General features: G+C 44.1%; 2 protein-coding genes across 2 annotated transcripts; both read left to right on the top strand.

Annotated features, from left to right (window-relative positions):
- Positions 1 to 693: 693 nt before the first annotated feature.
- Positions 694 to 4,943, top strand: LOC108891940 (transforming growth factor-beta-induced protein ig-h3; the record flags this gene model as incomplete). Its single annotated transcript, XM_018689324.1, has 7 exons — positions 694 to 955; positions 1,749 to 1,913; positions 2,888 to 3,012; positions 3,096 to 3,198; positions 3,271 to 3,338; positions 4,189 to 4,213; positions 4,294 to 4,943. Coding segments are annotated over 7 exons (810 nt in total), but the record flags the coding sequence as incomplete, so codon positions are not given.
- A 1,730-nt stretch (positions 4,944 to 6,673) lies between these two features.
- Positions 6,674 to 8,336, top strand: LOC108891941 (exosome complex component RRP40). Its single transcript, XM_018689325.1, has 4 exons — positions 6,674 to 7,036; positions 7,326 to 7,475; positions 7,674 to 7,825; positions 7,905 to 8,336. Exons 1-4 carry the CDS (start codon positions 6,689 to 6,691, stop codon positions 8,110 to 8,112), a joined length of 858 nt encoding a protein of 285 aa, XP_018544841.1. The 5' UTR covers positions 6,674 to 6,688; the 3' UTR covers positions 8,113 to 8,336.
- The last annotated feature ends 4,407 nt before the right edge of the window (positions 8,337 to 12,743 follow it).

Raw genomic sequence — 12,743 nt, 5'->3', positions numbered from 1 at the left:
GAGGAACGTTTTCCTGAAGGAGTCAGACACAGTTTGATGTTTGTTCATGTCTCAGCATTAAACCTTCTTCATGTGTCACTGATAGTGTTATTGATTGTGGACTGATCAGACAGGGATGTGGTCTCTGGTGGTCTCCACAGTGGCTCCACATGTTTCAGGTCCAGGACTCGTGGGTGGTTCACATTTCTGCTCAGTAATGAACTCTGCAGACCACAAGAAGTTTCCTGCTTCCCACGGTTGCTAAATCTTTCCAGACACTGTGTGTATGTGTGTGTGTGTGTGTGTGTGTGTGTGTGTGTCTGTGTGTGTGTCTGTGTCTGTGTGTGTGTGTGTCTGTGTCTGTGTCTGTGTGTGTGTGTCGACTTCTTTGTCTTGTTTGTTTCAGACAAAAACCTCTTTCAGCTCCTTCGTGGCCTCAAGACTTTTTCCATGAAGGGTTAAGAAACAGAGAAGAAACAGACGTTCAGTTTCAGATTCCATATTTCAGATTTTTCAGATTCAGCATTAAAGAAAACTTTTGTGTTTATGGATAAATTCTCTCAGAGCAGCTTCGAGAAAACATCCTGAGTCTTTAAAACCTAACATGTAGAAAATGAAACTATCATGAAGCTGAGTCAGTTACATCAACACAACAAAACAACACAGAGTTTAGATGGTGAACTTGAGTAGTTTTATTCCTCTGTGTGTTTTTAGTCCCTGTGCATCGAGAACGCCTGCATCGCTGCTCATGATAAGACTGGACGCTACGCCTCCATGTTCACTGTGGACAAAGTCCTCGCTCCACCAATGGGAACCATCATGGACGTCCTGAAGGCCGACGGACCGCTTCAGGTGAGAACTGGAGTCAAGTTCACCTGCTGGAAAAATAACAGCTTCTACATCTCAGCAGGAGGGAAGAGAGACGGCATTCCTCCTAAACCTCTGCTAACAGCCGTTGAGCTCGGAGTAAACAGAGGTTAACAGGTACAGTCTAACCCCTGGTGACAGGAGTGAACGAGTCGACTTCTCAGGGACAAAAGTCTGATGATTCAGTGAGAACTTTTTGTCCTTGTTCAGGTTGTTCCAGGAACATTTTGGTCTGAGATTTAATGTGTTAGAGGAAAAACCTCAGAGAGCTCAGCTCCTGGTCCTGTGATGATTTAACCAGACTTCTCAGTGTTTTCTCAGGCACAGGAATCCTCCTCCTGCAGGGAGTTCAGTAGCAGCTCTGGGTCGGATAATATAGCTCCCGGCTGTAAATCTGATCTTTTCATTATTGAATCATGGAGGAGGTCGGTCTGTCAGGTGCTGTCTCTTCTCTCTGGAGGAGCCCTGAACAATCCTCTCTCTTACATTAAAGCAGCAGAGTTTATGAAGTGTCAAATCACCACTAACCATCAGACTGTTCTTGGCAGTTTCTCTGTGGTGGATAAACCAGTTTACAACATCATCATTAGGAGCCACTCTTCCATAAACCACTACATCATGAGGGCTCTTTATAGAAGAACTTCACAGTTTTATCCTGAAGCAGTCAGTTACAACCTCCAGACAAACAGGAGGGAAAAACTTCACCTTCAACAACCTGCAGACAAAGAAAAGGGAAAGTCATAAATTCCAGAGGAAACAGCTGTAGTTTGTTGTCCTGGTCTGACTGAGTGAAATTTAGTTAAAGTCACCTGAGCAGGAAAAGGAAGTAGGATTCGATTAAACGTGTCGACATTAACATGAGGAGATGTGATCTGATGCCCCCACCCCTCTATTTACCAAAGGTGTAAGAAACAAACAAACCTTGTGTCTCCTCAGCCTCCTGGTTGGTGCTATCCAGACAGCAGGTATCACAGAGCTGCTGAACCAGCAGGGGGCGCTCACCTTCTTCGCTCCCACCAACGATGCCTTCAACGCCCTGCCACGACCCGAGCTCAACAAGCTGCTGCGTGAGTAGAAAATATCTTTCACTTGTAGAAGTTCTGCAGGAAAACGTTCACTGAGGGGTGATCAGGATGATCTCAGACCTATCTATTGATTCTGAATCTACAGATTCTGTATCTATTGATTCTGACCAGTTTCTGTGATGATCAGATTGCAGACCTGGTGTTAGAGGGTCACAGTGGACTGGTCCTTTAGTCTCAGGTCTCAGGTCTGAGGTGAAGATGGATTTGTTTCCTGGATCATGTAAAAAGCAGCAGACTGATGAGTCTCTGCTCTCAGGCTTCAGCTCGGTGTCTCTCTGCTCCTTGTTTGGTCCGAACATCTTGAACATTCACAATCGTCTGTTTATGTGACTCAGACGAATCATTTACCTCTGGTTGGTTTAATGTGGTTTATACAACCTGACGTGTGAAAAGCTCCACTGCTTCACTCTCAGCCTAATAAAGACATGAGGAGAGACTCCGAGCTGAACTCATCTCTCTGATCCTCCACCACCTCATCTGATCCACCTTCGTCTACTTTAAGGCTTCTTTAGGGTCAGACTGAAAGTTCAGCCAATGTTCAGAAAAACTGATTTCATGTTGCTCAGATTCAGTCGGTTTAGTTTAATTCTGATTTAAAGCTTCATGTCAGTTTGGTTTAATTCAGATTAGAACTCATCTCTCAGCTGAATGTGGAACAAGAACAGATTCATGAATCTGACCTTAAACTGGATCAACACCAAAATATAACCGGTTCTTCTCTGACCCATGATCCAGCACTCCACCAGGTCTGCTGCTCCACATCTGCAGTCACAGACTCCAAACTGAGTCCAGGACCTGGACCTGGTTCCAAGTTGATTAGGTTTAAGTAAAGTGACAGGACGAACTGAAGGAGTTTTCCTGAGAACAGAGATCATGTCTCTTTATCAGAACATTGTCATATGTGACCTCTGACCTGTGACCTCTGAGCTGTACCTTATCTCTCTGTCTCTGACCAGGTAACCACCAGGAGCTGACAGGTGTGCTCAGGTATCACCTAGGCGAGGGCATGTTGGTCAGTGGAGGAGTCGGATCTCACACCAGAGTCCAACCTCTGCAGGGAGAGAAGCTGGAGCTGGGTGTGGTCAGTCCCTCCCCCCTCCTCCACTCATCAATACGTTTTATTGATCACTGATTGGTGCTGATGGTGTCTCTGCTGTGTTTCAGCGTAACTACACCGTCTACGTCAACAAGGTTCCAGTGGCGGACGCAGACCTGATGGCGACTAATGGGGTTGTCCACGCCATCAACAGCATCATCAGACCTCTGCGTGAGTGACGGGAGAGGGGGGTGGGTGGGGTAGTTGTATGTATGAACAATCCTGATGCTTCTGTCTCTGCAGCTCCGAAGGTGGAGAGGGAACAGGCTGATGGACCTGCAGCTCCGCTCAGATCAGCTGCCTCCTCCAGGGTGAGTTCAGATCAGTCCAGACCTGGTCAGTCCAGTCCTGGTCAGACCTGTTCAGACTACCAGTCTGAGTCTCTAACACACAGGTTTCACTACACAGCTACAACCTAGAGTGTAGAAACATCCTCACCTGTAAACCTGTCCGGTAGAGCTGCACAACCCTGAGATCATGACTCTCTCTCGTGATTTGTTTTCAATATGTTTATTGAGCTCATTCTTCAGATACATGAGGAAACAGGAAATATAACGGTGTCTGATAAAGGACAGACACGTCAACAACAGATGCTCCTGTTTTTAACTTTAAACTAAAAACTCTAAACTCACAGTATTTTCTGACTGATGTCGTCTCATCTGAAACAAAAACACTTGCACACTCCAGAGTGAGAATCTTTTTTCTAGGTTAGATTCCTCTTTTCGTTCTGACCATCAGCAGAGTTTTCTTCTGGATTCATTTTGTCATTTTTTTATTTCACAACTTCTTCTAACACACAGCCAGTGTTTCTCACTCTCTCTCTCTGGGTTTATTTCTGTTTTTGAATCACCTGGTGTAACGGATCTGCTGAGGGAGAAAATAGGAGCATTGGAAGCTGGTGTCCCTGATGAAAAGTCAGAATGTTTTCATTTAGAAATAAGAACACAGCTGCTGTCAGGTGTGACATACTGATCGCCTGTGAGTCAAAACCCAGGATAGAAAAATCCCATGCGCTGCTGGTAAAGCTCGTTATGAACATGTTGGATAATCACAGACGTTAGAGGCGACACCACAGAGAAAACTTCATCCAGATAAACACTCAAAGACAGAAGCTGCATGTTTGATGTTTGTGTTTAATAAACTCTTCTCTGTGTCTGACAGGCGGACTCCAAGAGCTTCAGGAACGGTGAGTTTTTGTCAGAACCGACAGAACGTCAGGAGGTTCTGTTCTGAGCTGCGTTCACTGACACTTGTTCTGTTCTGCAGATGATCTTTTCCAGAAGGTGATCAGGAGCCGCTCCAGCAGGACAATGAACCAGAGTCAATGAAGGCACTGCGGAGAGGAGACAGACAACATCTGAGGAACCAAAGAAGAAGAGAAGCAGGAAGTTCTCACCCTGAAGGGTCAAAGGTCACAAATTTGAATGGAGAAATCCTCTTGAGATTCTCTCACTGCTGCTGTTTTTTACTGAAGCTTTAAAATCCAGTCTGTGAAAGGCATTCTGGGAAATGTAGGAAACCACTAACTGAACCAAACTATAAAAAACTAACTTCACTCAGAGAGATAAACAGTGTGAGAGGATCTGAGGAGGTTTTTCTTCTTAAGTTCATGAAGAGAAGAAGATGAAATATTGTTTATGAAGTTTTTTAACTGATTTTTTTTTTTTTTTTTTTTACCAAAACCAATGTTTTATTTTCTGTGTACTGTAAAAAAAGAAACAACTAGTTTTGACCAAATGTCACTTTCTGAGTCCAAAGTTTGAAGTTTCACATGTAAAACTTTTGTAAAGTTTGTTTTTTACTCTGTGGTCCTGCAGCATGTCGCAGGTTAGAGCTCAAACTAAAGTGACCTGAAGAGTTTTCTTTGTGTTTTTTTGTAAAATAAAGTTGAGAAATGAGTTCCAGTGAAAACACAAGTCGTCTGTGTGTGTGTGTGTGTGTGTGTCTGTGTGTCTGTGTGTGTGTGCATTCTTTTTCCCTCCAGAGGAAACTGTGAGGCGTTCACTGCTTCACATTAAACCCTGTAAAAGCTGTGTTTCTTTTGGCTGCTGCTGCTGTTGACCTCACCTGGTCCACATTAACATTTCATCACACTGATCCTCCTCCGGCAGCGGTGAGGAGCGTGCACAGAGCCCACGTGCACAGATCACAGATGATTTAATTCGGCGTGACGGCTGTGACGCGTCGACGCTCTGCAGCCTTTTTACAAACCGACAGAGAGGCATGTGAACCTGGCCTGAACCCTGAGGCTTTTATTCAGACAGACACACACACACACACATTGTTCCGTTTTTTCCATATTTAATATTTTAAACATGAAACTAAAGTTTAGTTTGAAACTTTCTCATCCATGAAGCTGAAAAATGTTTTTAACTAAAGACCAACAGAAGAACATGAAGGAGAGATTCAGAGAGAGAGAGAATATCTGTCATCTGGAGTCACTTGTTTATATTCAACATGAAAAACTGAAGCGTTAAAAATATAATCATTTAATAATAAAACATGATGCAGCATCACAAATGAAACATGAAACCTGCACCTTCAGGCGTGAACGTTCACACAGACAGAAACAGAGTAAGGATTTTATTTTGAAACATCTACTGTACGGAAACTCATTTCTGCCAGAAAAGTGATGAGTGAGGAGGATTTTTGTTATTATTCTGTCAGAGTGGAGCCTCTGTACAACCTGCAGCTTAAATCAACATGCTCAGTTTTTATTTGTCTGATGTTTCCTCTGCTGATCTGATCTGTCACTTTAACTCACATCATGTTTCAGCTTCAGCTTCCTCCTCTGTTTCTGCTCAGATGACTGACAGCAGCAGGTAATGGACTACAGCTGCTGCTGCAGGACGACAATCTGTTAATCTACAGTTACTCTGCAGTTACACTACTCTGAGCTGCAGGACTTCACACTAAGCTGGAGTAAAGTAAATAAATATAAGTTTCCACAGCTGGAGACGGATCAATCACCATGATCAGTTTTTATTTCATAAGTAATAAAACAAAGAGGATATTATATTATATTATATTATATTATATTATATTGCTAAATGAAAAATAAGACGTTTCCAGTAATTTTTTATCAACTGATCGATCAGTCGATTGATCAGCTAATCAGACAGAATGATCTATAACAATCTAATAACTCTTCATATGTTTCATGTGTAAAAATCATTTATTGGTAAAGTAACTGTAACTGTAACTATCAGGTCAGTGTAGTTCAAACAGAACAGTATTTACTGCCTCAGAGGAAAAGTAAAATAAAGTAGAAATACTCAGGTAAAGCACAAATACCTCATGACTGTACTTCAGTAAGTACTTGAGTAAATGTACTTAGTTACTTTCCTGCAGAGTTACAGTCTGTAATCTAGTTACAACAAATGAAAATAACATGAACTGAGTGTAGATAATGAAGATGTTTGAGTTTATCACCGTGTTCAGGTGAAACAGTGACGTCAGAGCGCCACCTGCTGCACTCAGCGCGTCATCACAGGTTAAACTCAGCTGATCACAGGTCAGATGTTAGAATGAAACACTTTAATAAAGAGGAGTTATAAATGTTTTTAATTAATCGTCGTGTGAACACATTAAACTGATTTAGAATACAACAGAAACCGGAAACTGAGTGACATTCAAAACACGCGCGGGTCAAAGCGGAACCATGGTGACAGAGTCTTGTTTCTTCCGTACCGCAGAGACTCACGGCTCCGTCTCCTGTGTGTCACCTTTATTTCAGTCCGTCAAATGCCAACAACAACACGTTTCTGGATCTCCCGCTGTCCCGATGTTCTCCACGTTAAAAGACAGAGTCGGGGAGGTTCTGTTACCGGGGGACGAGTTCACCTGTGACACCGACGACACCATCTCTCTGACGGAGCACGTGAAGCCGGAGAAGGTCGTGTGTGGTCCCGGTCTGAGGCGGAGCGGAGACCGGCTGGTGGTCTGTAAGAGCGGCGTCCTGAGACACAAACAGCCCAACGTGTTCTGGATCGACTCCCAGCAGCGGAGGGTGAGAGGCTCCACCGCGTTCAGAAGTCTGTTCATAAAACACACAATTTAGGCCTTTAGTCCTGAGTACATCTGAGCGCCTCCGGTCAGGATTTACAGACCCAGTTCAGACCTCTGCGGACCGGGTCTGACTGAGGCTCAGAGATAAAGATAAATGTTGTTAAAGTTTAAACTTTATGAACCGGAGCAGGTGTTAGTTTCTCTGTGTGAGTTCGCTTCACCGAGCGGCGGAAATCAGCTATGAACGGACGCAGTTTGGTGTTAAAGAGCCGCTGTGTCTCTCTCCTCAGTATGTTCCCGCCAAAGGTGAGACTGTCATCGGAATCGTCACCACCAAGTCAGGTGACGTCTTCAAGGTGGACTTTGGAGGAAGTGAACAGGCGTCTCTGTCCTACCTGGCGTTTGAGGGAGCCACCAAGAGGAACAGACCTAACGTCCAGGTGAGACCTGAGGACAGGAGAAGTTTCCTTTTTTCTGTCAGGGATAATTCTGGTGAATCTACCTGGTTTCACCTGAATGTGACTTCAGGTAACTGATGACCCTCACCTGTCCCGAGGTTGTTTAGTTTTTGATGTGAATATGTGTGTTACCTGTGCAGGTGCGTTTACCCCGTCCCTCTCTGTGTGTTACCTGTGCAGGTGGGGGACCTGGTCTTTGCTCAGTTCAGTATAGCCAATAAGGACATGGAGCCGGAGCTGGTCTGTATCGACAGTTCGGGACGAGCCAATGGTCTGGGGGTGTTCGGAGGAGGAGGTCTGCTGTTCAGAGTCTCTCTGGGACTCGTCAGAAGGTAACTCACCTGTTCAGGTGTAACTGTATTTAGACCATGTGACCTGACAGCTGAAAACTAAAGGTTCCCCCTCCCTCAGACTGCTGGCCCCTCACAGTGAGGTCCGGTCTGACCTGGAGCAGCTGTTCCCCTGTGAGCTGGTGGTCGGGATGAACGGTCGTCTGTGGGTCAGATCCTCCAGTGTCCAGCAGACCCTGATCATCGCAAACCTGCTGCAGAGCTGTGACACCATGACGGCCCCGCAGAGACGGGAGCTGTTCAGGAGGGTCAAACAGGGGGTGCTGTAGACCGCATCAGACCACATCAGACCACAACAGACCACGTCAGACCAGACCCAGAGACTCTGGTCCTGTGGATTAGGTGGTGTAACGTCTCACCTGGCTGCAGTGATGTCACAGCTGGGTGTGGTCACAGGTGCTGCTGGTTAAAGGCACAGTCCAATTTTCACAGGTGAAAACAATGAACTGATGAATGTTTTAATATTTGTAATAAAACTGTTTGGTGACTCTTGTTCCTCTGTGTCCTGATTGGCTGAAGCCATCTCTGACATCATGGTGTGTCAGCATCAGCTCTCACTGTACAACAGTCTCCATCCTGTGATATTTTCACCACAAGGTGGAGACAGAGACACAGTCTTCACCTGATAGATCTGTGTGTGTGTGTGTGTGTGTGTGTGTGTGTGTGTGTCTCACCTGTACAGGGCCGGTTTTTGCTATGGGCAATGTGGGCGACCGCCCAGGGCACAATCTAAAAAACAAAACAAAACAAAAAAAACTAAAAACAAAACTCGCCAGTTTTCTAGACCACCGCTCATTTCCATGTCAAGTTAGTGGAGTGGGCGCTGGGGCGCCCTCATTGAGAGTCATACAGGTTGTGTGTGTCCGAAGAGGCGCGGGGGATAGACTGATGCCAGGCCACACAACACAAACTGCTTCCAAATAAACTGTATTTCATAATTAACATAGACCCATGTACCTACACGTAATTGATTGGGTTATGTGAAAAATGGAAAAAAAAACAAAAAAAAAAACATCTACGTACATTTGTTTACGTCACGTGACTTCGGACTCCGGTTGATTGACGGGTGAACGCACGGTGTTGGCAAAAGCTAATGCGAAAGGTCATGTTATAATGTCGAGTCTTAAATGAAGATCGTGGATCAAAGTAAAAGACCAAAGAAGCCATCAGGTGCCCAGTTTAGAAAAAGAAGAGGAGAAACGGGCAAAAGAAAAAGGTATGCAGATTTCTATGAGTGATGTGAGTGACAGTAGGCTATAGGCTATTTATTAGCCTCTTGCTAATATGTTGCTAAGCCACAGAAGACGACTGTATTTGGTATTTAGTTTTGCTGATCTAGCAACTATTAGAATTGAGGCATCATGTCATGCAACTAATTTCACCCATAGGCAACCTAGTCTAGTTTGTGTTTGCAACACAACAAGTGCAAATTCACACAGACGTCCTCCCATCAAAGTCCATGACTCCATGACTGACGCTTGAGCTGCTGACTTTCATCCATGAGAAAGAGCTCGCAGAAATCTACCCTAATGTCTGGACTGCATTCAGAATTGGTTTGACCCTTCCAGTGACAGTAGCTGAAGCAGAGAGGAGTTTTTCCAAGCTGAAGCTTATTAAAACATACTTGAGGTCCACTATGTCACAGGAGCGTCTCTCTGGACTTGCCATCATCAGGATCAATCATACAGTTGCACAACAGATTTCGTATGATGATGTAATTGATGATTTTGCATCAAAGAAGGCCAGAAAAGTCAAGTTTTAGATTGCACTTCACACCTGTTGTTAATGTTAATGCCAGTTCTAAACAGGGTGAAAAACCCAGGTTGAAAAATAGTTTAATGCAGGAATCTTTTTTTTTATGCTCCATAGAGGTTTTTTTTTTGGCTTTCTTCAGGGATTTCTCAAGCATGTGCAATTTGTATACTGTAGTTTGTTGTTTTTTCTTTGTTCTAGTCACGTTTTTGTTTTTAAGATTGTATGTGATTAAATAATACAAATAATCTAATATATTGTTGTGTTGGTGGTGGGGTTTGGGGGTAAGTCCTTTTTTGTGTGTGTCTGAGCCTGAGGGACAGAGGGCGGCCATATTGGATCTGTTTCATCACTGATGTGATTCATGGAGCTTTAACAGATGTTTGTGTTTATTGTTGTTTATCAGATAAACTCAGAATCTGATCTGACAATTTGATTCTCTGATAAACTGAAGGTTTAAACAAAGACAAGAATTAATATGAAATATAAGGAGAGGTGACAGTGAGAGGAATGAAGGAGTAAAGGAGTGGATGTTGTTGATGATGTTGTTTAGATGATCTGCAGACATCACCTCAGCTTCCTGGAAAACGTGCTCATTCGATGATTAGCTGAACAACAATCAGCAGATTAATCAATGATGTGGATAATTGATAAGTGACTGTAAATAATGTTCCTGAGGTTTTTTCTCTTGGTGAGAAAAACACACACACATTAAAACATTGGTGATCAGTAAAATGATCAGTTATTGGAAGCTGATCAGAGATTATTGATCAGACATCTCTTCTGGTCTCAGCTGCTCAGGTTTGTTCTGATCCTCAGGGATCTGGATCAGTCCTCTCAGCTGATCAGGGACTTTCCTCTGCTCCTGCTTCAATTAAACCTGTTGACAAGTGTTTTAATGATCAGACGCTCAGAGCGATGAAAGCGTGGAGACGTGCTTCATTATTTCTCTGTGGGTGTGAAGCAGAGTGGATACAGAGACAGAAACATGAGGGAACTGCAGCTCTCATAACTCAACAGGTCCCAACAGAAACCGTCATGCCTGCAGAAGCTGCCCGCCGTGGTGTCTCTGAGGTCCAGGATCAGAACCAACACGTCCTCTGAGCTCTTCACTGCATCGACAGAGAACAATGAGGATCATTCATCGGAGGGAGAGGCTGTAATTACACCTGCAGATCAGATCTACATCCTGATGAACTGTGAAGCTCTAGACTCTACTGTTACTGTGATAAACTCTGTGTGATCTCCTGAGCTCTCAGCTCTCACTACCTGCTCTTCTTCATCTCATATCTCCATGATGTTGCTAACACATCTCATCAGGTTTGGTTACCATCAAACTCACCTGAGTGACTACAGGGATCATTACTGAGAAGCAGAATAAACAGAATGAGTCCATGTAGAGACTGAGTCAGAACATTTTGATGAAAGCAGAGTGAAGCTGGTGTAAACTGCAGTAACTGTGTGTAAACAGATACTGAACAGTTTCAGCTTCGTTTCTCTTCTTTCAGCTGTGATCCAGAGTAAATGTTAAATGTTAAAGCAGCAGTGTGGAGAGTTTAGTTTAACTTGATATTTAAATTATGTGACATGTTGAATTCTGTATCTGGTTGGTCCAGCTGGGTCCTGGTCTGAGGAGGTTCTGGTTTGAAAACAGACACATGAAGTGAACTGACTTCAGGTCAGAGAGTAAAGAGGCTGATCTGTCACCGATCAGTCAGCTTCATCTCTCTCATGCTGCTCACTGTGTCAGAGGTCAGAGGTCACGGCAGCAGGCGAGAGGAGGTGACCTGATGGCAGGAGCAGAGAGTGTGCTTCTTCTTTCATCATCTGTTAGCAGATAGCATGATTAAAAACAAACAGGCTGGATTTGAAAACTGATCGGAGTCAGAGAGGTGTTCCTAATAAACTGATCAGTGCGATGTCTTCTGTATGTGAAGATGTTTCTGTAAGTTCCTGAAACATTGAACTCATCATCAGGATGTCACCAGACAGAGGTCAGTTACAACAACAACACAACAACAACACATCACATCAGAATCATCTCTGCAGCTTTAACAGTTTGATGTTGGAGGAAGAATCGTGAGTTTAAAAATAGAAACAGGATGAATTAACATGAAGGTCCGTGTGTGTGTGTGTGTGTGTGTGTGTGTGTGTGTGTGTGTGTGTGTGTGTGTGTGTGTGTGTGTTGTATGGTCATATATCAGGAGACAGATGGTGCTGAGGCAGGAGGTACAAGACCTCCCACAACTCCTGTATGTTCACTGTGTGTGTGTGTGTGTGTGTGTGTGTGTGTGTGTGTGTGTGTGTACTCAGCAGGTTCAGGAAACAGATCAGATCACACTGTGGATCTGATTCTCTTCATCATGTTTCCACAGCAGCTGAAGCTTAGACCAGATACTTAGACCAGACCATGTTTTACTTCCTGCTCAGGTGTTTCTGTCTCACCTCATTAGTTCATTAGTCCCTGTGTGTAGAGTGTTGTTGTGTTGTTCAGAACACAGAGATGAGAGTATGAACAGAGAGGTGAGAGGATGAATAGAGAGGTGAGAGAATGAACAGAGAGATGAGAGGATGAACAGAGAGGTGAGAGGATGAACAGAGAGGTGAGAGGATGAACAGAGAGGTGAGAGTATGAACAGAGAGGTGAGAGGATGAACAGAGAGATGAGAGGATGAACAGAGAGGTGAGAGGATGAACAGAGAGGTGAGAGGATGAATAGAGAGGTGAGAGGATGAACAGAGAGGTGAGAGGATGAACAGAGAGGTGAGAGGATGAACAGAGAGATGAGAGGATGAATAGAGAGGTGAGAGGATGAACAGAGGTGAGCTGATTGTTGAGGTGAACAGTGGAGCAGAGACTGAGGCTGTTTTATTAACAGAGTTTATTCTGTGAGCTGGGGGGAGGGGGGGGGGGTGTGTTATCAGCAGAGGAAACCTGCAGGACTTCCTGCCTCAGTGGATGTGTTGTTGCTTTGTTTCATATCTCAGTCTGTCACAGTTCGGCCTTCTCTTCATGCTCTCTTCTGCTCTTCACTGTCATCCGTGAAAACACTGTAAAATCTGTTTATATGAAGCTCTGAGCCTTTAACACAGTTTAAACTCTGAAAGTCTGAGGATCAGGATCCTGAGGAACCACGTCTGCACACAGA

The sequence above is a fragment of the Lates calcarifer genome, unplaced genomic scaffold, assembly GCF_001640805.2.
Source record: "Lates calcarifer isolate ASB-BC8 unplaced genomic scaffold, TLL_Latcal_v3 _unitig_2061_quiver_2382, whole genome shotgun sequence".
Lineage (NCBI taxonomy): Eukaryota > Metazoa > Chordata > Actinopteri > Centropomidae > Lates > Lates calcarifer.
This window is presented reverse-complemented; position numbering and strand designations above follow the sequence as displayed.

What these genes read in the sequence shown, in the direction of transcription:
- LOC108891941 (XM_018689325.1), top strand. Translation starts at nt 6,689, where the DNA reads ATGGTGACAGAGTCTTGTTTCTTCCGTACCGCAGAGACTCACGGCTCC. An exon ending in GGAACAGACCTAACGTCCAG is followed by an intron (nt 7,476 to 7,673) that starts GTGAGACCTGAG and finishes TTACCTGTGCAG; the next exon opens with GTGGGGGACCTGGTCTTTGC. An exon ending in TCTCTGGGACTCGTCAGAAG is followed by an intron (nt 7,826 to 7,904) that starts GTAACTCACCTG and finishes CCCCTCCCTCAG; the next exon opens with ACTGCTGGCCCCTCACAGTG.